Below are 22,500 nucleotides of genomic sequence, written 5' to 3' on the forward strand. Positions count from 1 at the left end.
TACCACTACTACTACTACTACTACTACTACTACTACTACTACTACTACTACTACTACTACTACTACTACTACAACTACACTTTACAGTCGGCTCTCTTATCTCTATCACGTTTTCCAGTATAACTTATGTAAACTTACTTAAGCCTCAGTCTTTGCTATATATCTTTCGAAGTTATCATAATCTCAATATGTACAAATGTGTGTATACTGTTTATACATCCATGTACTGCATTCAAGTACTATTATATATAAGCAACCACCAATTAGTCAGTGTTTTGTAGACTGAATACTAATATATATATATAAACTATATTTATCTCCCTTCATTGAATGTTACGCCAAACGTAGCGTTTGGAATGTTGCATACATGCACGAAAATGATCGACGTTCCACAATGTTATTGGATAAGGTGCAAGATGTATTGTTGGGCTGATCAGACATACGTTTCCGCTTTTTGATAGAGAACATTATTTACCATCTGTTCTTCATCTGATTCGCTGCTTGATTCGGAAGAATCGACGTCTTGTGGTGGACGGCTTGTACGCATAGGAGTCTTTTCATCTATAGTCTCACTAGAACTGTGCTCGTTTTCTTTACGACGTTTCTTACTTTTATTAACGACTGCGTACTCCGGTGGCCCATCTCCCGTCAATGGTTCGGAAGAGGCAGCTTCCTTCGTATCGCTGGCTGTACCCAAATTGTCGTGTGAGCTCGAGTCATCGGGTTTGTCCCCGATGTCATGGTACGCTGGAATGTCAGTGATCGCTCTGTTTTTTGTCGAGTTGTTGGTCTTAAGTTCTGCAACCACAACATCGTATTTTCCATCAACGGGCTGATCAAGTTGGTTTGCTTCAACCGTGGCCTCAGGCTCTTCTTTATCTTTTGGATGTTTATTCCTTGTTCTGTACAACGAAAACAAAAAGTAGATAAAATGTCGATATAGGTATTGGAGTTGCTTTCTTTATAGGATGTGTGAGGGCGATCTTACATCATGTACCACAACTAGAAACATATATATTCAAGAACTTAGGAAACCACTACTAACCAGAATTGTCAACTTCCATATAAATCTTTATTTGAGCAGTCAACACATCCTTAACCGTGTTATTATTAATTTTATTGAAATATACACCCTTCACATAATAAAGGTATTATGAATCACCTTAAACATCAATACTAATGTTTCTTGTTTAATTCTTGTAACCTGCCACTACAAAGTCAGTCTCAGACTATCTGGTGTATCTTTTCTATGTTGTATGACAATCAGAAACATATAATTAATAAATATATGACACTAGAGTTCCCCTGGAAACGTTTCAATCACAAACCGTGGCAGAACCCTAGCCTATGAAATCGATGTTAGAGTGTTGACATATAGTATTCCATACAGCCTTGTATGTTGTTGTGTTGTTGGTTTTTACAACGACGACCAGTTCGCTAAAGCCTTCCCTGACGTTCTAGCTACATGTACCAATTTGTTGTGACACTCTCCACCCAAAGGAAATGATTAATATTTGATGTGATACTAAACTGTAAGATACGTTGTGTCGCTCCGCCCTCACCGGTGAGATGGGTTGACTAATGTGTGAGGGCGCCCCGTCACGGCGTACCTTACGGCAAACTAATGTAATACTTACTTGATGAAAAGTACAGTGAATAAGATAATAATTGCTATTAACAATACACTGCCAACAATCAGTCCCTGTATGGTTCCTGTAAATAGTCAACAGAATGTATAAGTCAATAAAATTATTGATAAGACCAGCAGTAACTTAACAAGGAGTTGGTTATCATTCACCCGATCCAAAAACTTTAATTTAGTCCGGTAGAGGACTGCTAATCCTGTACATGTGAAACAGTGGGATCAGCATTTTGACAGCTAAAGGGCATGAGTCAATAAAAGTACTCAAACTCCGGCTTCACTTTTTCACACCATGGTCTACAAAAACACTTATCAATACCTCAGACCACTAACGAAGTCAATACCAATCAGCTGTTAACATCTCAGTTCCGTTAGAATATTCTCTATTTAAACCCAATAGTAGAGGTTTTGATTATGTAAAGTAACTTAGTTTTGCTTTTGTCTGCGTTGCCATGGCACTAGTATAACAAAGAAACAATTTTACCTTGATTCTTAAGACGTATATATGTTGCTAAGCAACAACATTATCGTGGTATGCTTATTGTTAATTGTCGAAGGGATTTGTTTCTTTAATAACCAAATCATTATTGTTAAAAAAATAACGTACTTAACAATAACGGTCGCTATTGACTCGAGAAACTTTCAAATAAGCAAACTGAAATTGTTATTTTTGCAGAGCGGCCGTAGTGTACTGTATTTGGCAAGCGGCCTCAACGACTTGATTATTTTATCGTGTTGAGGGCGCGCTCCAGCGTGACAAGTGATGATATTGTGATATCGAATATTCATTACAGTATAAAGAAGTACTTGAACTCAAACTCTGTTGCCGACGTCTGCATTTAGTAGTACTGACAGTGTGTAGTGACGTCACTGTGTAGTGACGTCAGTGTGTAGTGACGTCAGTGTGTAGTGACGTCAGTTTGTAGTGACGACGAGCATTTGTGATATATAACAGATAGTAAGAAAAATCGAGACAACTTCACAAATCAGATTGCTCGAGTTTTGGATTTAAGGACAACTTGAAGATTCATTCTGTTTATTGACACAAATTTGAATTTTGACAAATTAAATGTTCAAAAAAACCACCAATTTTATGAAATTCTTAACTTACCTTTGGTGAGGCCACCCGATGACGTCACTTCCACGGCTGAAAAATACAAAAATTTGATTAGATTAATATTTTAAATTTAAATAATTTCATACAAAGTTTTCTTTCAATTGTATAAATAATAATATGATTTTTTTTCTTCAAAATCGAAAGAAAATATAGTGTACACTTCGTATTGATGTTTTAGAAACGATTATTACGTATGCATAAATTCGTCGACACGTCACTGCTCGAAGATTTGTAAATACAATGACATCTTGAATTTTTAAACTTATTATTTATCATTTTAGAAAAGACACCGAAATTTCATCAAATCGGGATACTATATTAAAAATTGAGATGAATCCATAAATTTAAGCTTTCATCAAAACTATCCAAGTCGAAATCTTCGTTAATATAAAATGAGTGGCCAATTGTGCGATATAAAAAATGGACTTCTCACCTTCGTAATGGACAACAAACCCTCTATCTTCTGTGCCACTGTTAGAATGAAAGATGAGGAGAACCCTGGATGATGTTGAATTGACTGAATCTGGTAGTATTCCATTGGTGTATTGATTGCCTTCAATCCGTGTGAGTACTGGGTCGCTATTGGAGGCACCATCACGAAACTCCACCCAATCATTAGAATCCATACTTAGCTCAAACATCGAAAAATGTACCCTGATTTTGTTATTTCTGTCAACTTCAAGTAACCATTGACAGTCTGAGTTAGGTGGATATGTACCAGGGAATCCTGGAGAAACTACAGTTCCTGAATCAGGTGTTTCCATGGCAGCCGGAGTTGGTGTGATAACAAGATTGGGTGGCTGACCACAACTACCATACCGTGCTGGAGAGGGAGAAAACATATATTGATGCACGTGCACCTTTGCTAAAGACTCATAATGACTAAGCCATTTATTTAGTTTTGGTAGTCGGTTAGTTTACGACAAAATCTGGCAATGTTGTCAACGTCGCTATATCATCAAAGTTTACAGGGCCGGCGAACGGAGTGTCCGTTAAACGTTGCCGTAAATTAAGAGGCTAGCAGTGGTTTACGACGATGTACGAGATCTGTGGCTACGCCTACGTACGCTGTGCTCGTTATCTCAGAAACGGGCACAGCATGGACATAGATCAAAATGACGTAGTAAACTACATGTATGACAACTAATTCGTTGAAATGGTGAAAATTAATATGTACACAGTATTAAATGACGATAATCATTAAGAAGTACATTGTTACACACATTGTCAAGTCGTACACACTTTTATATTACATTTTTTCGAAATAAAATTATGAAATTATAAACGTAGTCGAAATGTGTCTGCCAAGAAAAGGACATCTTACAAATGGCTAGCCACTGATTTCACTTTAACAACATTAATTTAATAGATTTTGACTGTGTAGCCATGGAGATAGAAAGTCTTCCATTTTATGAGTCAAATATTCAGTTTCTTGAATTGCGAAAAAAGTTAACAATTCTACTGAATAAGATGGTGGAGAGATATAAATAGTGAAGAACTTACTATCATAGACACTAATGAAATCATATCCACCGCATGCCTGATTGGGGTTGCCTCCACACTTTGAGTCACATTCCGCGTTTTCATACGGAGAAATTGTCATTCCTGTGACGTCATTGCTGCAGTAACATTCCCGAGAACGCATTAAAGCGCCGAATACATGGTCGATACTTCGGCAATATTCGGTACATTTCTCGATTGTCATTGCAGAAATGATGTATTTCCAACTGCCTTCAGGAAAGGACGGGTTATTACCAGGAAAACAACCAAGGTATCCTGGAACTGATAATATGGGAAAAAAGCCATAGTTGAAAGAATAACTGACAAACATGATGAACTTTAAATCAAAACGTTGCATACGTTGTAAGATTATTAGAAAACATAAATTTAAGAGTTCTTGCAGTGTGGTATTTAGGGCTACTTGCCACTATTTCACTATTACATCAATTTGAACACTCACATGACGTCATGATTGACTCACGATATGAAGGGGTGTTTATCTATAGACAGTGGAGAAGTCCATTGTCTATGGTTTGTCCCTATTTGAAGGATTTGAGTTTCGCTATTGTATTATTAATATTGGGCAGTGACGTGTAATTTTCATACATGAATTTATCACAGTGCACGTGAATGAATGACATTAATGTAACAACGGGAACAACAGCGTACAATATCTAATACTACTATAATGGGATTGACAACAACAACAACAACAACAACAACAACAACAACAACAACAACAAGTCATTGAGAATGACATAGTCCCCGCTATAATTGGGTTTTAAGGAATTATCACTACTCTGATCACGCAACAACATTTGTGAACCTAAAACAAACAGACTTAGATATGTTGTGTGTGCTTGTTGGACATGGAATATGCCTCCAACAATAAAGGATTGGTTGGGTATGGGGGATCATATCACAATGAAAATGGAGTCTGAGTTATGGCTTTGGACATGGAAAATTCACAAACAAAATGGCTGCCAGGCAGCCATATTGGATCGTATCACGACGAAAATGGATAGGCACATGTATGTCATATAACACTGTCCTAATACCAACTTTGAATGAGATCTGTTCAAGCATGTCTTAGTAATGGCTTTGGACATGGAAAATTCACAAACAAAATGGCTGCCAGGCAGCCATATTGGATCGTATCACGACGAAAATGGATATGCACATGTATGTCATAGAGTACTGTCCTAATACCAACTCTGAATGAGATCTGTTAAAGCATGTCTGAGTTATGGCTTTGGACATGAAAATTCGCAAACAAAATGGCTGCTAGGCGGCCATATTGGATCGTATCATGACAACAATGAATATGCACATGTATGTCATAGAACACTGTCCTAATGCCAACTCTGAATGAGATCTGTTAAAGCATGTCTGAGTTATGGCTTTAGACAGGGAAAATTCGCAAACAAAATGGTTGAAAAGAAATAGTTCAGTTACAGTAATAAAAAACCCAGAAACTATAAAAAGAAGTTTGACGTTGTAAAGTTGGACAAATGCATACTCCAAATACAATCTGCTACTCAATATAGTTACAGAACAGGTATGGTATTCGAGGATCACGTGACATACATGACCTTTGACACTAAGTATTACGCCCTGCCGACAGGTTTGTCCTCGAAATTATTTACACAGTGTCTACTAATCACGCAGTGGCTATTTTATCACATGTATCATTGTTGTTAACTTAATGTAGCTATGACTGTGTTTATTTTATTTTGTTATCATTGCTATTTAATATTTTTGAGTCTGACATTCAGATCCACTTGAGCTGATTGTACACAGTGTCAGTGAAACTTTCATGTTCAGTCAACTGAAATATTTAATTTTGGGATACACTTATGTATGGATGCTAGGAAGAAATAATGAAATCAAAATTTGGCAACTAGACTGTCATCTCAGTAATAAAGAAGTGTTGATACTGACCGAACTGCCTGCAAACGACATCCGCATCCTTCATATCCCAGCCATTATTACATATCAAGCCTCTCTGGCCATTGTAGCCAATTTCAACTCGTCCTTCGAAGGGTACACGTGAACCAGTAAGATAAACGTCTGTAAAAAAATATATCTTGTATATATATATATATATATATATATATATATATATATATATATATATATATATATATATATATATATATATATATATATATATATATCAACACACACGGATTGAGCCATTGATAGATGGCTATCAATAGCAATCTAAATAAAACAAGAATCAGATGTCATATGAATGAATGAATGAATGAATGAATGAATGAATGAATGAATGAATGAATGAATGAATGAATTAATGAATGAATGAATGAATGAATGAATGAATGAATGAATGAATGAATGAATAATGAGTGAGTGAGTGAGTGAGTGAGTGAGTGAGTGAGTGAGTGTGTGTGTGTGTGTGTGTGTGTGTGTGTGCTTGTGTGTGAATGTCAGTCAGTCAGTCAGTCAGTCAGTCAGGCAGTCACTCACTCACTCACTCACTCACTCACTCACTCACTCACTCACTCACTCACTCACTCACTCACTCACTCACTCACTCACTCACTCACTCACTCACTCACTCACTCACTCAATCAATGTAATTTTTTGTATTTTGTATATCTTCTATGTGTGCGATCATTCACCTATCTCTTTACCTATGTCTCTATGTCTCTATCTGTATCTGAACGCCAATTTGACATCAATCTACTATACGTGCTCTTTTACAAAATGTTTAAATAATTCATCCTTTAATCATATGCTTCTAGTAGATAACTTGTATTAACACTAATACACAGCACTACTACTGAAGTACCATTTCCTCCATGCCAACGCAAAAATGTTGTTATAACGTTCCCCTGTTGTAACATTCCATAGTTATGAAGGACGTGTACACATTGAACGAACTGTACAGGTTACCTGTAGTTGCCTGGGTGATCAAAGTCCAATTGCATTTAGATCAATTTACAAAAAAAATACACGACTAGAGAAGGCACGTATTTCATATTATACGTTAAAGAACACGGGCTGATAAATTCAGCAATTATTGAATTTCAACATTTTTTTTTCTATAAATGAGCATTTTATCATCACTTCCGCATTTTTTACGACATTTTTACGACATTTTTGTTTCTTTATCGGCCAATCTGCGTTCACTGAGAACAAGGACATTTACAAACGGACGCTAGGTCGACATTATTCTGTGTACACGGCGTTCACATTACAGTATTTCCTAAGTAATAAGTTTTACGTGTAATTATGTTCATGTTTGCTGGGACCACACATCGCAGTGGCGTCCATCTTGATATTATACATGGTATGATAGTATTGATGCCATTGTCTTTACCAGAACCACGTTGAAGTCACTCTTGTGAACGATCGGTCGGAATGGACACTCGTCGGGGGGAAAGGTTAATATAAGTTTTCCGGTGACGGATCTAAATGTCATGAAAATTAATGGTGTTAGCTATACATATTATACATACCTGTACCATCTTCCTGTGCATGTGTTCCGCCTTGCAGGACAAGAATAAAACACACGATAAGGTAAACCATAATCTCTGGCTGAATGGGAGATTTGAACCAACCGTAAAATTGATTGAAACCGCTGGTCTTGAGTATTAGTATTAAAGATAGCTGTACTAGTAATTAATAATATACCGGCATACGATAAATTGAGTTGATACTACTTAAAACAGGCCACGCTTCAGCAGCAACTTACACAGGGTGCCTGTCCGCACATACACAAGTATAGTGTGACGATAGTAAATTATCAAAAAATGCGACGTAACCGCGTTCGTGACCCGTCACTTCAGTATGCCCACCTTAAGAACTATGTACACAAACGCCATTCTTTAGAGATTACGTCACCATATTATTCAAATAAATAAGGTGATGTTAAGCTAAGGAACGAACTCTGTATACAATGTATATCAATACTGATGAAATTTTATACCTGGTATGCGCAGTCGCATTGTCGTGCAATAAAACAAATTGTAACAGGTAGATTTTAGATTTATCGGGTCGCCAAAAGAATTTCATGCAATTTATAACTCCTATATACCACGTCATGATGATACACACACTCCCGTAAATAAGTCAGAAGGCCAGCATCTTATATTTGTTTGAATTGTTCTAAGTAATGTGTCAGTGATCTGATTAGTTTTCAAAAATGAAGTATGTATGTATATATGTATGTATGTATGTATGTATGTATGTATGTATGTATGTATGTATGTATGTATGTATGTATGTATGTATGTATATATATATATATATATATATATATATATATATTATTTATTTGCCAGAGGTTGAAAAATGTTTACATATCAAGTGAGGAAAATGAAATAATCAAGTAATCACATCGCCAATTAGGAAAAGTATATATAACAGAATAACTTGAACTTCTGGCTGGACCACAAAAATAGTTTGTTCAAACTAGTCGAGTTCGAGGCCCAAGGAAAACGTATGTATGTATGTATGTATGTACTAGTATGCTTGTTTGGTTGTTTGTACATGGAACGTAGAAATGCATATGAAACTTATAAATCAGTCCGTATGAATAGCTGTTAAATCCGACGTTTCGAATAAATATTCTTTTTCAAAGGAAAAATCGGCGAGATACATAAATGTTAGGTTAAAACCTGAGCATGTGTGTGTGTGTGCGTGCGCGCGCGCGCGCGCGCGCGCGTGTGTGAGTGTGTGTGTGTGTGTGTGTGCGTATGTGAGTGTGCTTGTTTCTTTATATCTTTCTTTATTTGTTGTGTGTTTGTTATTGTGCATTGTTCTGTGTGTTTTTTGTGTTTTATCTTTTTGGGGTGGGTTGTTCGATTACATAATGATTAAAGCTTCAGATGCTGCAAGTGTACCTGTAACGTTATTCACTGCAGTATGTATAGTATTTCAAGTTCACACCATTCAATTATTACATTATTAGTATATGTAAAATGTCAAGGAATTCTCTGCCATGACATCAACTTCTCTAATACGTGCTTAATGACATCGACGGTACGCACTGGCGTTAACGTTGAATGTACAAAATTAGATCTAGAATAAGTTTCATGTAATATACGGGCATGAACTTTAGCTAGATGAGACAACATGTCAACTCAGATGTAACGATTATTTTGAACAAGAATATTTATTACGGACAATATATCTAACATTTTACAGCACATTGAAACATCTATGAAATCTAAAGTTTGGAATTTACACTCAGACTTTTACATGTATGCGACTTTATACAACATATCTTAATGAAATGGGCACTAGAACTGATCACAATTATAAGGGGATATAATCAGAGATACTGAAGATAGACGGGTATGAACGTCAGACATTTCATGTAAAAGCAATCAAAATAAAATCAAAGACTGTGATATAAAACGTAGTTTTGTCATTTTGAGCCGATTGGTGACAGGTTTGAGAGTAAATTCCGATCACTTATAGTCGCAATTATAGTCGGCAGCCTAACATATCGTAGAGGGCGCCATATATCAAGATTGGAGACGATGTTTTCATGACCTGTTGTATTTACCGATGATTACGTTGCAATTGGGACAATGGTGCTCTACATCTTTGACGCCTCTTAAACAGAAAGGGATCAAGCAACATCCAAGCCAACCACTGTAAAAAAAATGAACATAATTTTAATATAATTTGAAAGCATGGTAAATTTTTTATATAAACTTAGGATAAAATTCATATTATAATATTGTATTGTTTTTAAGTTGTTGCTATGGTCCGTTCTTCTGATATTAAACTGTCTTCACCAGGATAAACAGCATACATCATACCGAGCAATGTGCTAAAGTCAATCTATCACAAAGACAAAAGATTATATAGTTTGGCCACTGGGGCGCTGTTTGGAACCCAATGTGATTTCAACCCTCATATTTTCTCATGACATGTGTGGCACACTCTTGCGACACTTCTTTTGGTAATGAGTGCTTTGTGGGTATTTTTCATAAACGTAGTCAATACAATACAATACAATACAATACAATACAATACAATACAATACAATACAATGCAATGCAATGCAATGCAATGCAATGCAATGCAATGCAATGCAATACAATGCAATGCAATACAATACAATACAATACAATACAATACAATGCAATACAATACAATACAATACAATACAATACAATACAATACAAGTACATGTGCAAGGTTTCATTTTACATTATAGAGTATATAGTCTTACCCAAAGAAGACGATAATCAAGCAAACTATCCAGGCCATACTTCCTGTCTTGTACTCCATGCTAGTAGTTATGTTCTGTTTACAGCTCGGACATTGTGTTTGGACGGGATAATCACGGAACTGACTTACTGATACAGCCACAACTGCAACAGATTGCAACAATAGTCAAGTTTTAAAAAAATCACAGGAGAAATGTCAGCTTTTCTGATAACTTAATCACAAAAGGAAAAAAAGACAGGGGTCGATACTAGTACTGTTATGCAATTTACGTTTCCTTTGTTAGGCGTTTCAAAATTCATTACCATAACGAGTACTGCAACGGCGGCATGGGCAAAAAATAAAGACAGTACAGAAAGGGATTCCATGCAAGATTAAACGGGAGATTTTGATTGGTAAAGAATGTCACTCTACCTGGAGTTTGCTGGACGATGATGGTAGAAGGCTGTGCAGTTACAGGTTGTGGACCATAAGCTTGAGTCGGTTGAGGAGGTGGGACTTGATTACTGTATATGGGTTGAGATGGAAGCTGTTCATATGAAGGCGGTGTATCTTTCTGCTCGGTGTTCGCCATCTGCAAGTACATACACATACCGATTGCTTTGGGATGGAACTTGAAGTTGTTCAACTCGGAATAGTCAAAATATGTAAGTCCTTTCCAGAAAGTGGACAGTACATAAAACTAAATGTATATTAAATTTTATGCGTTAGAACTTTACGCTTAAAGGTGAAGGAGTACGAAGTGTAAAACATTCACCATATTCCAATTTTATTCTAGTGTGTAAACTTGGATCAACTCCTTTCTTAACCTGAAACACGTCACATCATTGATTGGACTATTTAGTAGGTTGCGCAGAAGCACATGTATCCGTAGCCTAGGATCATGATCAGGTCGCGTGGAGATTTTGACTATCGATCGTGAGGGGGGATGAAAATCATTCACGACCTGACTCTGGGATAACTCCAGTATAATTGATCCTATTAAACTTCTTTGAAGTACTCGTCACGTTTTATTGTGAAACCCCAGGCACATTCATCTTTGACTATCTGGATTGATTTAGTTTTGGACTTGAATTAAACATCTAAGATGGTACAGTACGTTACTCAAGGTTTGATATTAGGAGATACCATTTTCGGTAAATTAAACCACACTATTACACCCGACGATCCTTCTGGTGAAACGGTCCGTAGTGTATTCCACAATGTAATATCAGACTCGTCTTCTTTCATTTATATATATATATATATATATATATATATATATATATATATATATATATATATATATATATATATATATATATATATATATATATATATATATATATATATATATATATATATATATATATATATATATATTATATATATATATTGTTATAGGTCAATTTTTAATATCACGACCCTCACCCCAGATACCAGTAACTCTTCTCCGAAGTCGATCAATTGATTTGTCCCTAATTGTGAGTAAAAAAGAATGATAAGTTCTTACCGTAAAATCCGTCAAAGTGACCTCAACACAAAGTCTTCGTTATTAAAAGAGTACCCGATGCTTACGACATACATTGTCGTTGGCGTTGCCTCACTACGCAAACACACAGTGTCAATTTGAAGACTACGGGGGTGACATCTTACATTCGGTAACAGGATTGACGATACGAGTGAACAATCTTGTATGTTAGCGAAGAATGAATAATTCACACAAACTCACTAATGATATTCGCAATGAGTATGATACACTGTAGGACCCCCGTGATTGGCCGTCAAAGGTTTCCCTCTCTGATGAAAAACAAGCTATGATCACTATGGATACGACTTAATATTATTATGCATATTAGGGTCATATATTTGGTTACTCATCGGCGCTCCCTTTTCATGAATGTGTTCAAACAATGGCCATTGCGTAGACAAACACAGCACTCGGACAAAAAGATTGATGTGCAAATGAGATGTTGAATATCCCTTGGAGTCTGTCCACACTAATTAGAATTTCATGACCAATCTCGTGAACACAGTCCCATTACAAAAGTAACATGGCACACAACGGTGTGAAACCACTATAACGTGTGTAAGTGAGAATCTATAGATAAATTGCCTCTACTATTGCATGGTCTCGCCCCTTACAGCATCCAGTCACCAGGCTTGAATCCCTGACCAAGTGGTAACAGGTAAGTGGCCCCTGGTGGCAATTAACCATTGGCCGGGCAATCGGCAATAAAGATCGACATCAAGACAATTTAACGACAAATCCTGTATTGTTATGTGTTAATAATTCTAATTCGTAAACATAAACATACTCACAGATTGTGTCCTTTTGATTCCATCAATTTTTATTGGCGTTTAAGTTAATGAACAGTGCTGTGTAACTTTATTTCAAAAATGTTTTCTTTCACTCTGTTAATATATGTCAAATGTCCTAAATATTGATGAATGCACATATGCACCAATCAGTGCACAAACCACCATCACCATTGTTGGAATTATGGGATGGTTGTGGAACATACATATAATAGATACTTATGATCAACAAACTAATCAGAGTTCAAAGTTGCTGTAAAAAGATATATATATATAGTGCCTGTTGTTGTTTTGAGTAAATGTAAATACGTACACATGCACTATTAGCCATAAATCCATGTAAATCTACCCTTGTTTGTTAGTACAGTATGTCTCTAAAAAAAACCTCTACGTTTCATCTTCGGGTCTGACCAGGAATGGTTCTTCGTAAACACGTACAATATTCGTCCAATCCACACGCGCGCTTCGGGGTCCCACGCTACGAAAACCTAGACAGTAACTGGGGACTCTCATACAAACTCTGTTGTTATACAAATAAGCAATGTGATTATTGAAACTCTAAAGCGGTAAAAGTTTAGTGGCCACGACGTCACACACTGTATTTGTCCGCTAATAATGCAAACTTTTTAAGGCACTTTATCCTTACAGGCGTATCAGACGATACGATAGCCCAGAAAATCCAGTCATGTGAAGATTTTGCTGTCGCTTTTCCCTCCCAAAAGCCACTCGGCTGAATTCTAGGCTACTCGGACGACCACTTTACTTGAAGTTGAAGACAAATAAAAATGTAACCATACTTAGTAGATAAACTCTTCGCACCAAATTAGTAATGAATACAAAGATTAATTTATCCTGGTAAATACTTCTAGTCAACTCAAAAAATGTTGAACAATTCAGAATGTTATAGTAGTAGCAAGTCAAATATAAGGCTGGTTTACATGCCATATTTTCATAAGTACTTTTAAAATGTTCCATGTTTTGCTAAAGAGTGCAGGCTAATACAAAAAGTGGTGACCATAATGAATTACACGGATCATATCTTCGAATCAGCTTCAGCTTATCATTCTCAAAGCTGTTCAAGCATTGCACATTTATTCTCAGTTCTCTGCTTTATTTGAGCAAATGCTTTGCACTGATGAAGCACTCCAAAACCGATGGTTAGAGCCGCAAAGACCATGCGGAGTGAGATACCTGTGACCAGTATATGCACCATCTCAATGGTCTACAGGAAATACTGAAATGGTGGTCCTACAAAGGCGCCTCAGAGGCCAATTGTCCTGAAAATCCAAGCTTTTAAAATCTTTTCAAGCTTTATCATATGAAAAAATATCCCTGGCCCATTTGGAATTGTAACATAAATTATATATCGGTTCATCATTTTGTTTTCCCACGAGTTAATTTGGCGGCCATATTGGATTCTAAAATGGCCTAACTTTGATGCCATTTTGCCTTCTATTTCTATATTGTTACTGTGACCCATGATTTTGTTCACGATTTTGATCCAAAACAGCTCTGTCTTGTTTTGAACAAAGGTAGAGTAAATGCCAATCGCTTTATTTCCGTCACTCTAAGTTCAATATATACTGGTCAATGCAGTATGTGTAATTTGATATCACAGTATTTCAGATAATACATTCAAGGTTTCATACTAATAATAAACATGGTTAGAAATACATACATGTATTCAGCCTCTTGAAATATATTGATGAAGCACCGACTCTAAAAATTACATCATAATTAAATATCTTGAAAAAGAAAAGTTACATTTCATATAGAACATGCATTATGTACATTTGTACAAAAAAATTACATATAATTTTAAATAAATTCATAAACACCTATATAACCCTTTGCCTTCAGAGGATATTTTCCTGTGCTAATACTAGTATGTAGTCTAAAATGTAAATTAGATGAACTACAGACATAATGGCAACATTATCCATTAATGGAGAACACCATTCACATATATATATATATATATATATATATATATATATATATATATATATATATATATATATATATATATATATATATATAACTCGGTGAGTATCAATCTGCTAAGACAGTGCTCTATACCGCAGTGGCAGAGCGTAATAGTTTTGGTAGTACTGGAACTCTTTCTTGGGTGTAACTCGGAGTTTCACGCATATTGCGATCATCAGACACTCTGAGGCCTACTCTCTGGGTGTGCTGTATATAGCACACCCAGAGAGTAGGCCTCAGAGTGTCTGATGATCGCAATATGCGTGAAACTCCGAGTTACACCCAAGAAAGAGTTCCAGTACTACCAAAACTATATATATATATATATATATATATATATATATATATATATATATATATATATATATATATATATATATATATATATATATATATATATATATATATATATATATATATATATATATATATATATATATATATATTATTATTATTATTAATGAACTTTGGGTTTTGGAGAGTTATGTTATGATTTCACATCACATAGATTTCGTGCGATTGCCAAGAAATACAAAATTGAAACTCTTTTCACCTCCATTGTTCAACTTCTATCAGTGGTCCACGGTTGCCTCGTGGGACTTCGCAGCGATATATAATTATGTATGTATGAGATGAACAATGCATAGTCATGACTATTTATCTGAAGGTAATATAATCACCTAGGTTTAGTGTATCATGTCCTTGACCTGTCTACCAAGAGCCTTGGATATGTGAACACTTCGAATTGAGATTACTAAAGTAAACCTACCAATATGCATAGATTTCTTTATGACATGACTTAAAGATATGGTATAGATAAGAAATTGGTGTTTATTCTTGTATTTCAATTAATCAATAAAGCACCTTTACTGTATGTTTTTTCTACTTGAAAAAAAAACAATATGAAATAACTTTGAAATGAAGTATATATCTTGCTCCTTTCAATCCCATAGTTTCTGTTGGCATTATTTATAAATTACAAGATGATCTTCTTCAAACTGTCAAGGTGGTCATGTCTCTGTCCCTCATGGTAGAAATTATCTTACCCTTTCGTACTTTCCGAGAGCAGCACTGCAGTTAGGACAGGAATGGACAACATCCTTCAGGCTAGTTATGCAGAAAGGTATTAAGCAACAACCAAACCAACCACTTGAAAAAAGAAAGAAAAGAATGTGATGTGATGTGATGTGATGTGATGTGATGTGACATGATGTGATGTGAGGCGTTATATTAATTGTGCCCTACTGTTTTCATTCACTCATATACAGGCGTATAAGCAAATAAAGATATTTTAGGGACTTCCTCCAAGGGTTTATGGGAAAACCTTGTATTTTGTCATGGATGTACCATATTGAAAGTCCTTACCATTCCACTCATGCTGTTACCTGCTCACCAATTCTGTCGATCAACCAATCAATCAATCAATCAATCAACCAACCAACCAACCAACCAACCAACCAATCACTCATGCATACATTTGCCAATAAACATAAGACAATGGGTGACATACCCAAGTAAGCATATGATTCCAGCAGCTATCCATACCAGAGTACCATCAACATAGTCCACCCTTGTCACTATATCACTTCCACAAACACAGCACTTAGTCCGGACAGGATGCTCGCCATACTGTATGTGAACAACTGAAAAATGTAGAAATGTTTTTGTATTTGTTAGAATTAAGAATTAGAATTAAGAGGGTTTTCAATAAAAGCAGACATTCGGTATTATAATACAAATGTATAAACATATATTTTCCTTATCCGGAATATTTCAATTTTATAATTTTCCTTTAATTTATTCAGTACATTTCTGCCTTCTGTTGATACCTCCTAGTTCACCCACTTAATTCGACACAGGCCTGACTATCAAACTGTTGGCTAAAGCTTCAGGAAAGAAACACTTCCATACAGCAACATGAGATCATCAAAATTGACAACAAAAAGAAACTGCAGCTGTTTATCATAGAATGATTGAATGAAATACATAATAATTCAGTAATTATACCTGCCCAGAAATTATCATTTGCTTGCAAATATGAATAGTGTGCAAATTATGCAAGATAAGCCATGCTTGGTGAAATGATCAAATTCCATTACACTGTGAATGTGTATTTGTGTATGCAAATGTGTTTAAACATATATCTGTTCTGGGCAAAACTCTGGCGGATGTAAATTGATATCCTCTCGGTAAGGGCATTCCTACATTCCTATACTTTGTGTGTGTAAGCAAGATCTGTCTAAGATTTCAATTTAAGAGGGATCTAGATATTGATTAATCAATGTTAATAATAAAATGATAAATGTTGACAACTGTGTAAGGTTGTTATATGGGCTCAAGATATGAAAACTAAAAAGAAACAATGAAACAAACTAAATTGCAATTACAAAGCTTTTAAATAGCAAGCTGCAAAATCACTTACCTGTGACTGTTCCAGGCAAGGGGTGAGCCACTGGGGAGTATGGTGGAGGTGCTGTACCTTGTGGGGGCGCTGTACCTTGTGGGAGTCCATCAGCTGCAGCATAGGCTGGAGGAGCTGGATCATCCATCAGAGGTTTATTATCAGTTGTACTCATCTTGACACTGGAATATAATATACACTGTATATAATGATATGTATAAGAGTTTACACTGGCTGTCCATCTGTCTGTCTGTGTTTGTTTGTGTATCCATCCATCTATTGGCATGCCTGTCTGTCTGTCTGTTGGTCTGTCTGCCCATGTCTGTCTGTCTGTCTGTCTGTCTGTCTGTCTGTCTGTCTGTCTCTCTCTCTCTCTCTCTCTCTCTCTCTCTCTCTCTCTCTCTCTCTCTCTCCCCCTCCCTCTGTCTAACCTCATATGGCTTACTTAAATGAAGGCATCTCATTACAGTTATAATTTCTAATGATTCTTAGCTGAAATAAGTCTTGTAGATTAGTAACAAAATATAATAAATATCACGAAATATAATATAATATAGTATAATATAATATAATATAATAAAATATAATATAATATAATAATATATAATATAATATAATATAATATAATATAATATAATATAATATAATATAATATAATATAATATAATATAATATAATATAATATGATCTGATGATAAATAATATGATAATAAATTATCTAAAAATAGGTCAGAGCGTTATTAGTTGCTAAACATGACTCAATATGTGTTATTTTAGTAATGGGATATTAAAACAAGACTCGATAAAATTACAGACCATGCCCTTCGAAATAACTGGGGTATGAAGAACCTATTTTAATTTATGAATCTGTATAACTAGAAATCAATATTTGTACTGGTTGAAGTTATGAAGGAATGGTACTGTCATAAAATGCATGTAATTTTAGTATGTAACTTCAGTATGTATATTTGAAAAATAATGAAGAGGTGTGGTTCTGATATAGCTGTATGGTTCTATCTGTATATAGGAAAATAGGGCAATTTGGCATGAAATAAAACATAGTTTACAGAAAAGTATAACCATAAATATATGATGACCCCAAAGGATTATTTAAAATAAAAATGCTGTCAGTTGTGTCATGACCCCTGAAAGCTTTTTGAAAATGAACAATAAGTCTAATTTTGAATTGTTAAACTTATGTATTTAGAATGACAATTTATCTTTTTTTATTTTTAGTATTATTTGGACAATGTATAATTAGAGGTCTAAAAATTTCACATGCATGCATATATTAGAATTCTGTTCTATTGAATTTATATTATTATCATTTTGACAACACCCTTTAATTGTCTGGGATAAAAGCTAGTGAGTATCAACACTGTAACAATAGTAATGCCAGTACGCATCACAAGTGAACTATGTTATGTGCACATTGCACACGTTAACATATGTGTCCTTTCCTTTGTAATTAATACCAGCAACATGTGTATGTCGCCATTTTCTACATAGTCCATTCATATTCAATTTCCACTTATTTATTAATAATTTACGTTGAGAATTACCGTTGATATTGCACCATCAAATCATTTCTGAAATTTGAAAACATATAAATGAGCTGAATACGCTGTGATAATAGTCATGTCCGTGACGTCATAGATACTGGCAAGCTGTTGCATTTACCTGTTGTTATGCAAATTTACCACTAGTACCACCAACATCACTCTGACTATATCGCCATCATATATCTCTATGCATACAGAACGAGAAACTAATACCAGATTCACTGTCCCGTTCCGATAGCAAAACTCTTGCACATTTAGTTCCCATTTTGAACATGAATTTCTACACAATTTACCTACCTTTCGTGGGTGTGTTCTCTTTAGAATAGCGCAGGTGTGAAAATAAATGCGGAAATTTGGAAGTGGTACGTTTGAGGTTTGAATGCGGGTTTAAATGACTACACGTCTCGTGAGCTACATCATCAGCATAACGTAAACCACGTTGGTGTCGTATGACGTTGGTTTCAATGCGGGTCGATGACGTCACGGGGGTGACACAACCAGATGTATTAGTCTCCTCACATTCTTCCAGTAATCGCAAGTGACTCAGGTTTTATTTCTTGTTTTGTTCCGAATATAATTACTACGAAAACATTTCTATATGAGGCCCAATTATGTGGTTCCGATTACGTAGAATAGCTGGGGTAGGCAGATTTTTTATTTTATTTTTTATTTTTATATTTTTTTCGTATGTGTGCGTGTGTATAGTTCAGGTAATTATGTTTTCCGTTGTTTTTCCATATGGTCTGTGTGTATTGGTTTCTTCCCATCGGATGTACAGCCATTACAGATTGGAAGAACAGTTTTATATTGTCTTTGTAAGTTGATGTCCGTTTCCATATTCACTATTTCTTGCGAGGCTTCACAATTTTTGCGATTTTATTATTTTTTTCTTGAATACTTAAAAAAAAGTTTAGGGTCGGCGTGGAAAACTAGATGGGGGTCGGGTAACCGGAACCAAACAATTTTTTTTTACGCCTTACACATTTCCATGCAATGATATTGATCAAAATCAGTAAATTTATGGAGAGGGTGTTTCATATAAAAGGATGTTATTACAATAGGCCTTGCATAGAAATTAGTGGTGTTGATATGATTGGTAGGTAGTAATGGTCAGAGACCAATGTTCGTGTTTATTTTTCTTTGTTAGAAATAAAACAATAGATTGAGTCTGGACCTCTTGTACAAATGAAGATAATCTATCAGAATAAACTTTTCAATGTTTCACATAATGTTTATTTGTTGTATTACAAAAGATATTCATGTGTGCATACATACATTCATACATACATACATACATACATACATACATACATACATACATACATACATACATACATACATACATACATGCATGCATGCATGCATGTATGTGCATACATGCATACATGCATACATGCATACATACATACATACATACATACATACATACATACATACATATACACATACATACACACATACATACATACATACACACACACATACATACATACATACATACATACATAAATACACACACACATACATACACATACATACATATACATACATACATACATACATACATACATACATACACACACACACATACACACATACACAACGTACATGCATGCATGTACACTCACATATGCATCTATGCACACCTCCCATCCACACAAACACACATACATATATTCATATCCACACGTCCATAGCCACACAAATGTACTGGAAATTCATAACATTACATTCAAGAGTCCATAAACTTGAATGTATACAATGACACATACAAAATATTTTCATTAGAACAAACTACACGCAAAAAATATTACAGTAAGCATCTCTACATTCTTTATTCAAATACAGTGTAGATATCTCAATACATTTAAATATGTAAAATTCCTTACAGTAAAAATCATGAACATTCATTTCATATCTATAAATTATTAAATGTATGCTGGACATACAAGTCCAGATGTATTGTAGAGAGATCATGACAAATACATGAGGAAAATGTACGGTCAGATAACACCCCCCCCCCCCCCCCCCCCCCACATTGAAAACAGCAATTGATTGAGTTGAGAGATTACTTTTCAACACAAATGTGATATGACTTCTACAATATGGCTTGTAGTAACTATACCAAAGTAAATATTTACACATATATACCTACTTCACTTTTTTTTTTCCGATATAAGTGTAATAAAATGTTTGTATGTACAGATTTTATTTAAAGTTTTGCACCCCTAGTTGTGAGAGGATTAAAGAATTGGTCAAATGACCATGCCAAAATAATGGAAAATTACATGAACTAAAGATAAGGCTTTTCACATAAGGCAAGATATACAACATACAAATGTACAAAGACATTCAAACTCCAGAGAAACTTTCCTTTTTTGAATGACATGTTATAATAATCTTTCCATTTCCTCACGTAAAACAAAGTTTACTGGAAATATAGACATGCAAGTAATAGTAAACGTTGTTTCTTAGACTGTACACTACTTTTTAAAATTTTTTATTATGCACAGTACATGTAAATGTCTACAGTACACCCCAAAGTTTTCATTTCATTCATTTCCTTGCAGAATATGGGAATTGGTGGGAAATCAATGCCTGTTTAACAACAATTTCCCATGTTATTGCCATTTCCAAATGTTAGCAAAAACACTAACATGTAAAGAAACAATAAGTAAACTGAATTAATTGTTTGTTAAGGCCCATGCTTGATAGGATTAAAATTTGAGCAAAAAAAATGATGTCAGGCATACCTGTAATATAGAAAAGGATGGCCCTTAAAGGCCAGGGTTTCAGTCCCAGGACCTCACATTAGTGTTATCTTATCAGTGGCACCAATGTTTTGTGCTGATTAAGGGACTTTGACCAGATGTGGTTTAGTTAGAATCTATGTTGGCATCCAGACTAAATCTGTATGGTCTTCACTCATAAGATAACACTAATACAGGAACAAGGAGTTGGCTTTTAAATGAACAAGTCATTCACAAGATGAAGTATATTTTAAGGAGACACAGATTTTTATAGCTTTAGCAACCAAGTATTGATCACACCTAAAACTACAACCCTGTCTGATGTGATCCTCAAAGACATACTTCACATTAGGATTAAAGTGGCAATATGGATGAGAACCATGTATTTATTTTGGCTTTTTAATTTATAAAACAATTTTATCATGGCTTCCTAATTGAAAAATCAGGGTCAAACAATATATTTCAAGTCCTTTTTTGTAACTCAATAAATTGAAAAAGCATAATAAATATGTAAAATGTTTGTTCTTGTACGTACAATAACATACTTTTTACACTATTTTTTTTTAGCTCTTTGCAATGTATTGAGCTACAAACACAGACAATAGTCAATATTGTTTCACATTGATTTTTCAAGTAGGAAGGCGTGATAAAATTGTTTTATAAATTAAAAATCCAAAATAAATACCCAATCCTAATCCATATGGCCATTGTAAAATCTAATGTTAAAATTCATTTGTTTGCCACAGCTATAGAAAAAAGTCAGTCAATGATTGTACATAATTGTCATGGCTCCAGGGATTCTACTAATGCGATGACCCGGGAATGAAACATACCGGTAGCTCTGTTTGAGTAAGTCAGCAGAACTCTTGTCAAAATAGGTTGTCATCATAGCTGAGAAGAATCATCGCAATGCAATCGATATACTTAGCTCAACCTGTCATATTTACCCAGGTAAGTGTTACAGTTGGGACAGTGATGGGTGACGTCCTTCAATGGACTGATACAAAATGGTATCAGACAACATCCAAGTCCAC

General features: G+C 35.0%; 2 protein-coding genes across 2 annotated transcripts in view; both read right to left on the reverse strand.

Annotated features, from left to right (window-relative positions):
- Window positions 1–15,234: 15,234 nt before the first annotated feature.
- Window positions 15,235–19,148, reverse strand: LOC144445981 (LITAF domain-containing protein-like). The gene is made up of 4 exons (XM_078135636.1): window positions 19,014–19,148; window positions 17,176–17,336; window positions 16,264–16,396; window positions 15,235–15,902 (listed from the first exon to the last, which is right to left on the reverse strand). Exons 2-4 carry the CDS (start codon window positions 17,327–17,329, stop codon window positions 15,791–15,793), a joined length of 399 nt encoding a protein of 132 aa, XP_077991762.1. The 5' UTR covers window positions 17,330–17,336; window positions 19,014–19,148; the 3' UTR covers window positions 15,235–15,790.
- A 1,606-nt stretch (window positions 19,149–20,754) lies between these two features.
- The window catches only part of LOC144445721 (lipopolysaccharide-induced tumor necrosis factor-alpha factor homolog), a 6,580-nt gene continuing 4,834 nt past the window's right edge, over window positions 20,755–22,500 (reverse strand). The window contains exon 4 of the mRNA XM_078135363.1: window positions 20,755–22,500. This exon is cut by the window's right edge and continues 2 nt beyond it. Within this exon, the coding sequence (XP_077991489.1) occupies window positions 22,391–22,500 (110 nt within the window). The 3' untranslated portion in view covers window positions 20,755–22,390.

This window comes from Glandiceps talaboti, chromosome 14 (assembly GCF_964340395.1).
Source record: "Glandiceps talaboti chromosome 14, keGlaTala1.1, whole genome shotgun sequence".
Taxonomy (NCBI): Eukaryota; Metazoa; Hemichordata; class Enteropneusta; family Spengelidae; genus Glandiceps; species Glandiceps talaboti.

Bases quoted from the DNA above. Each gene is read 5' to 3' on its own strand.
- LOC144445981 (XM_078135636.1), bottom strand. From the start codon at position 17,329: ATGAGTACAACTGATAATAAACCTCTGATGGATGATCCAGCTCCTCCA. The intron at 16,397-17,175 runs GTAAGTGATTTT...TACATTTTTCAG, and splicing joins CTTGCCTGGAACAGTCACAG to TTGTTCACATACAGTATGGC. The intron at 15,903-16,263 runs GTATGTCACCCA...TCTTTTTTCAAG, and splicing joins GGAATCATATGCTTACTTGG to TGGTTGGTTTGGTTGTTGCT.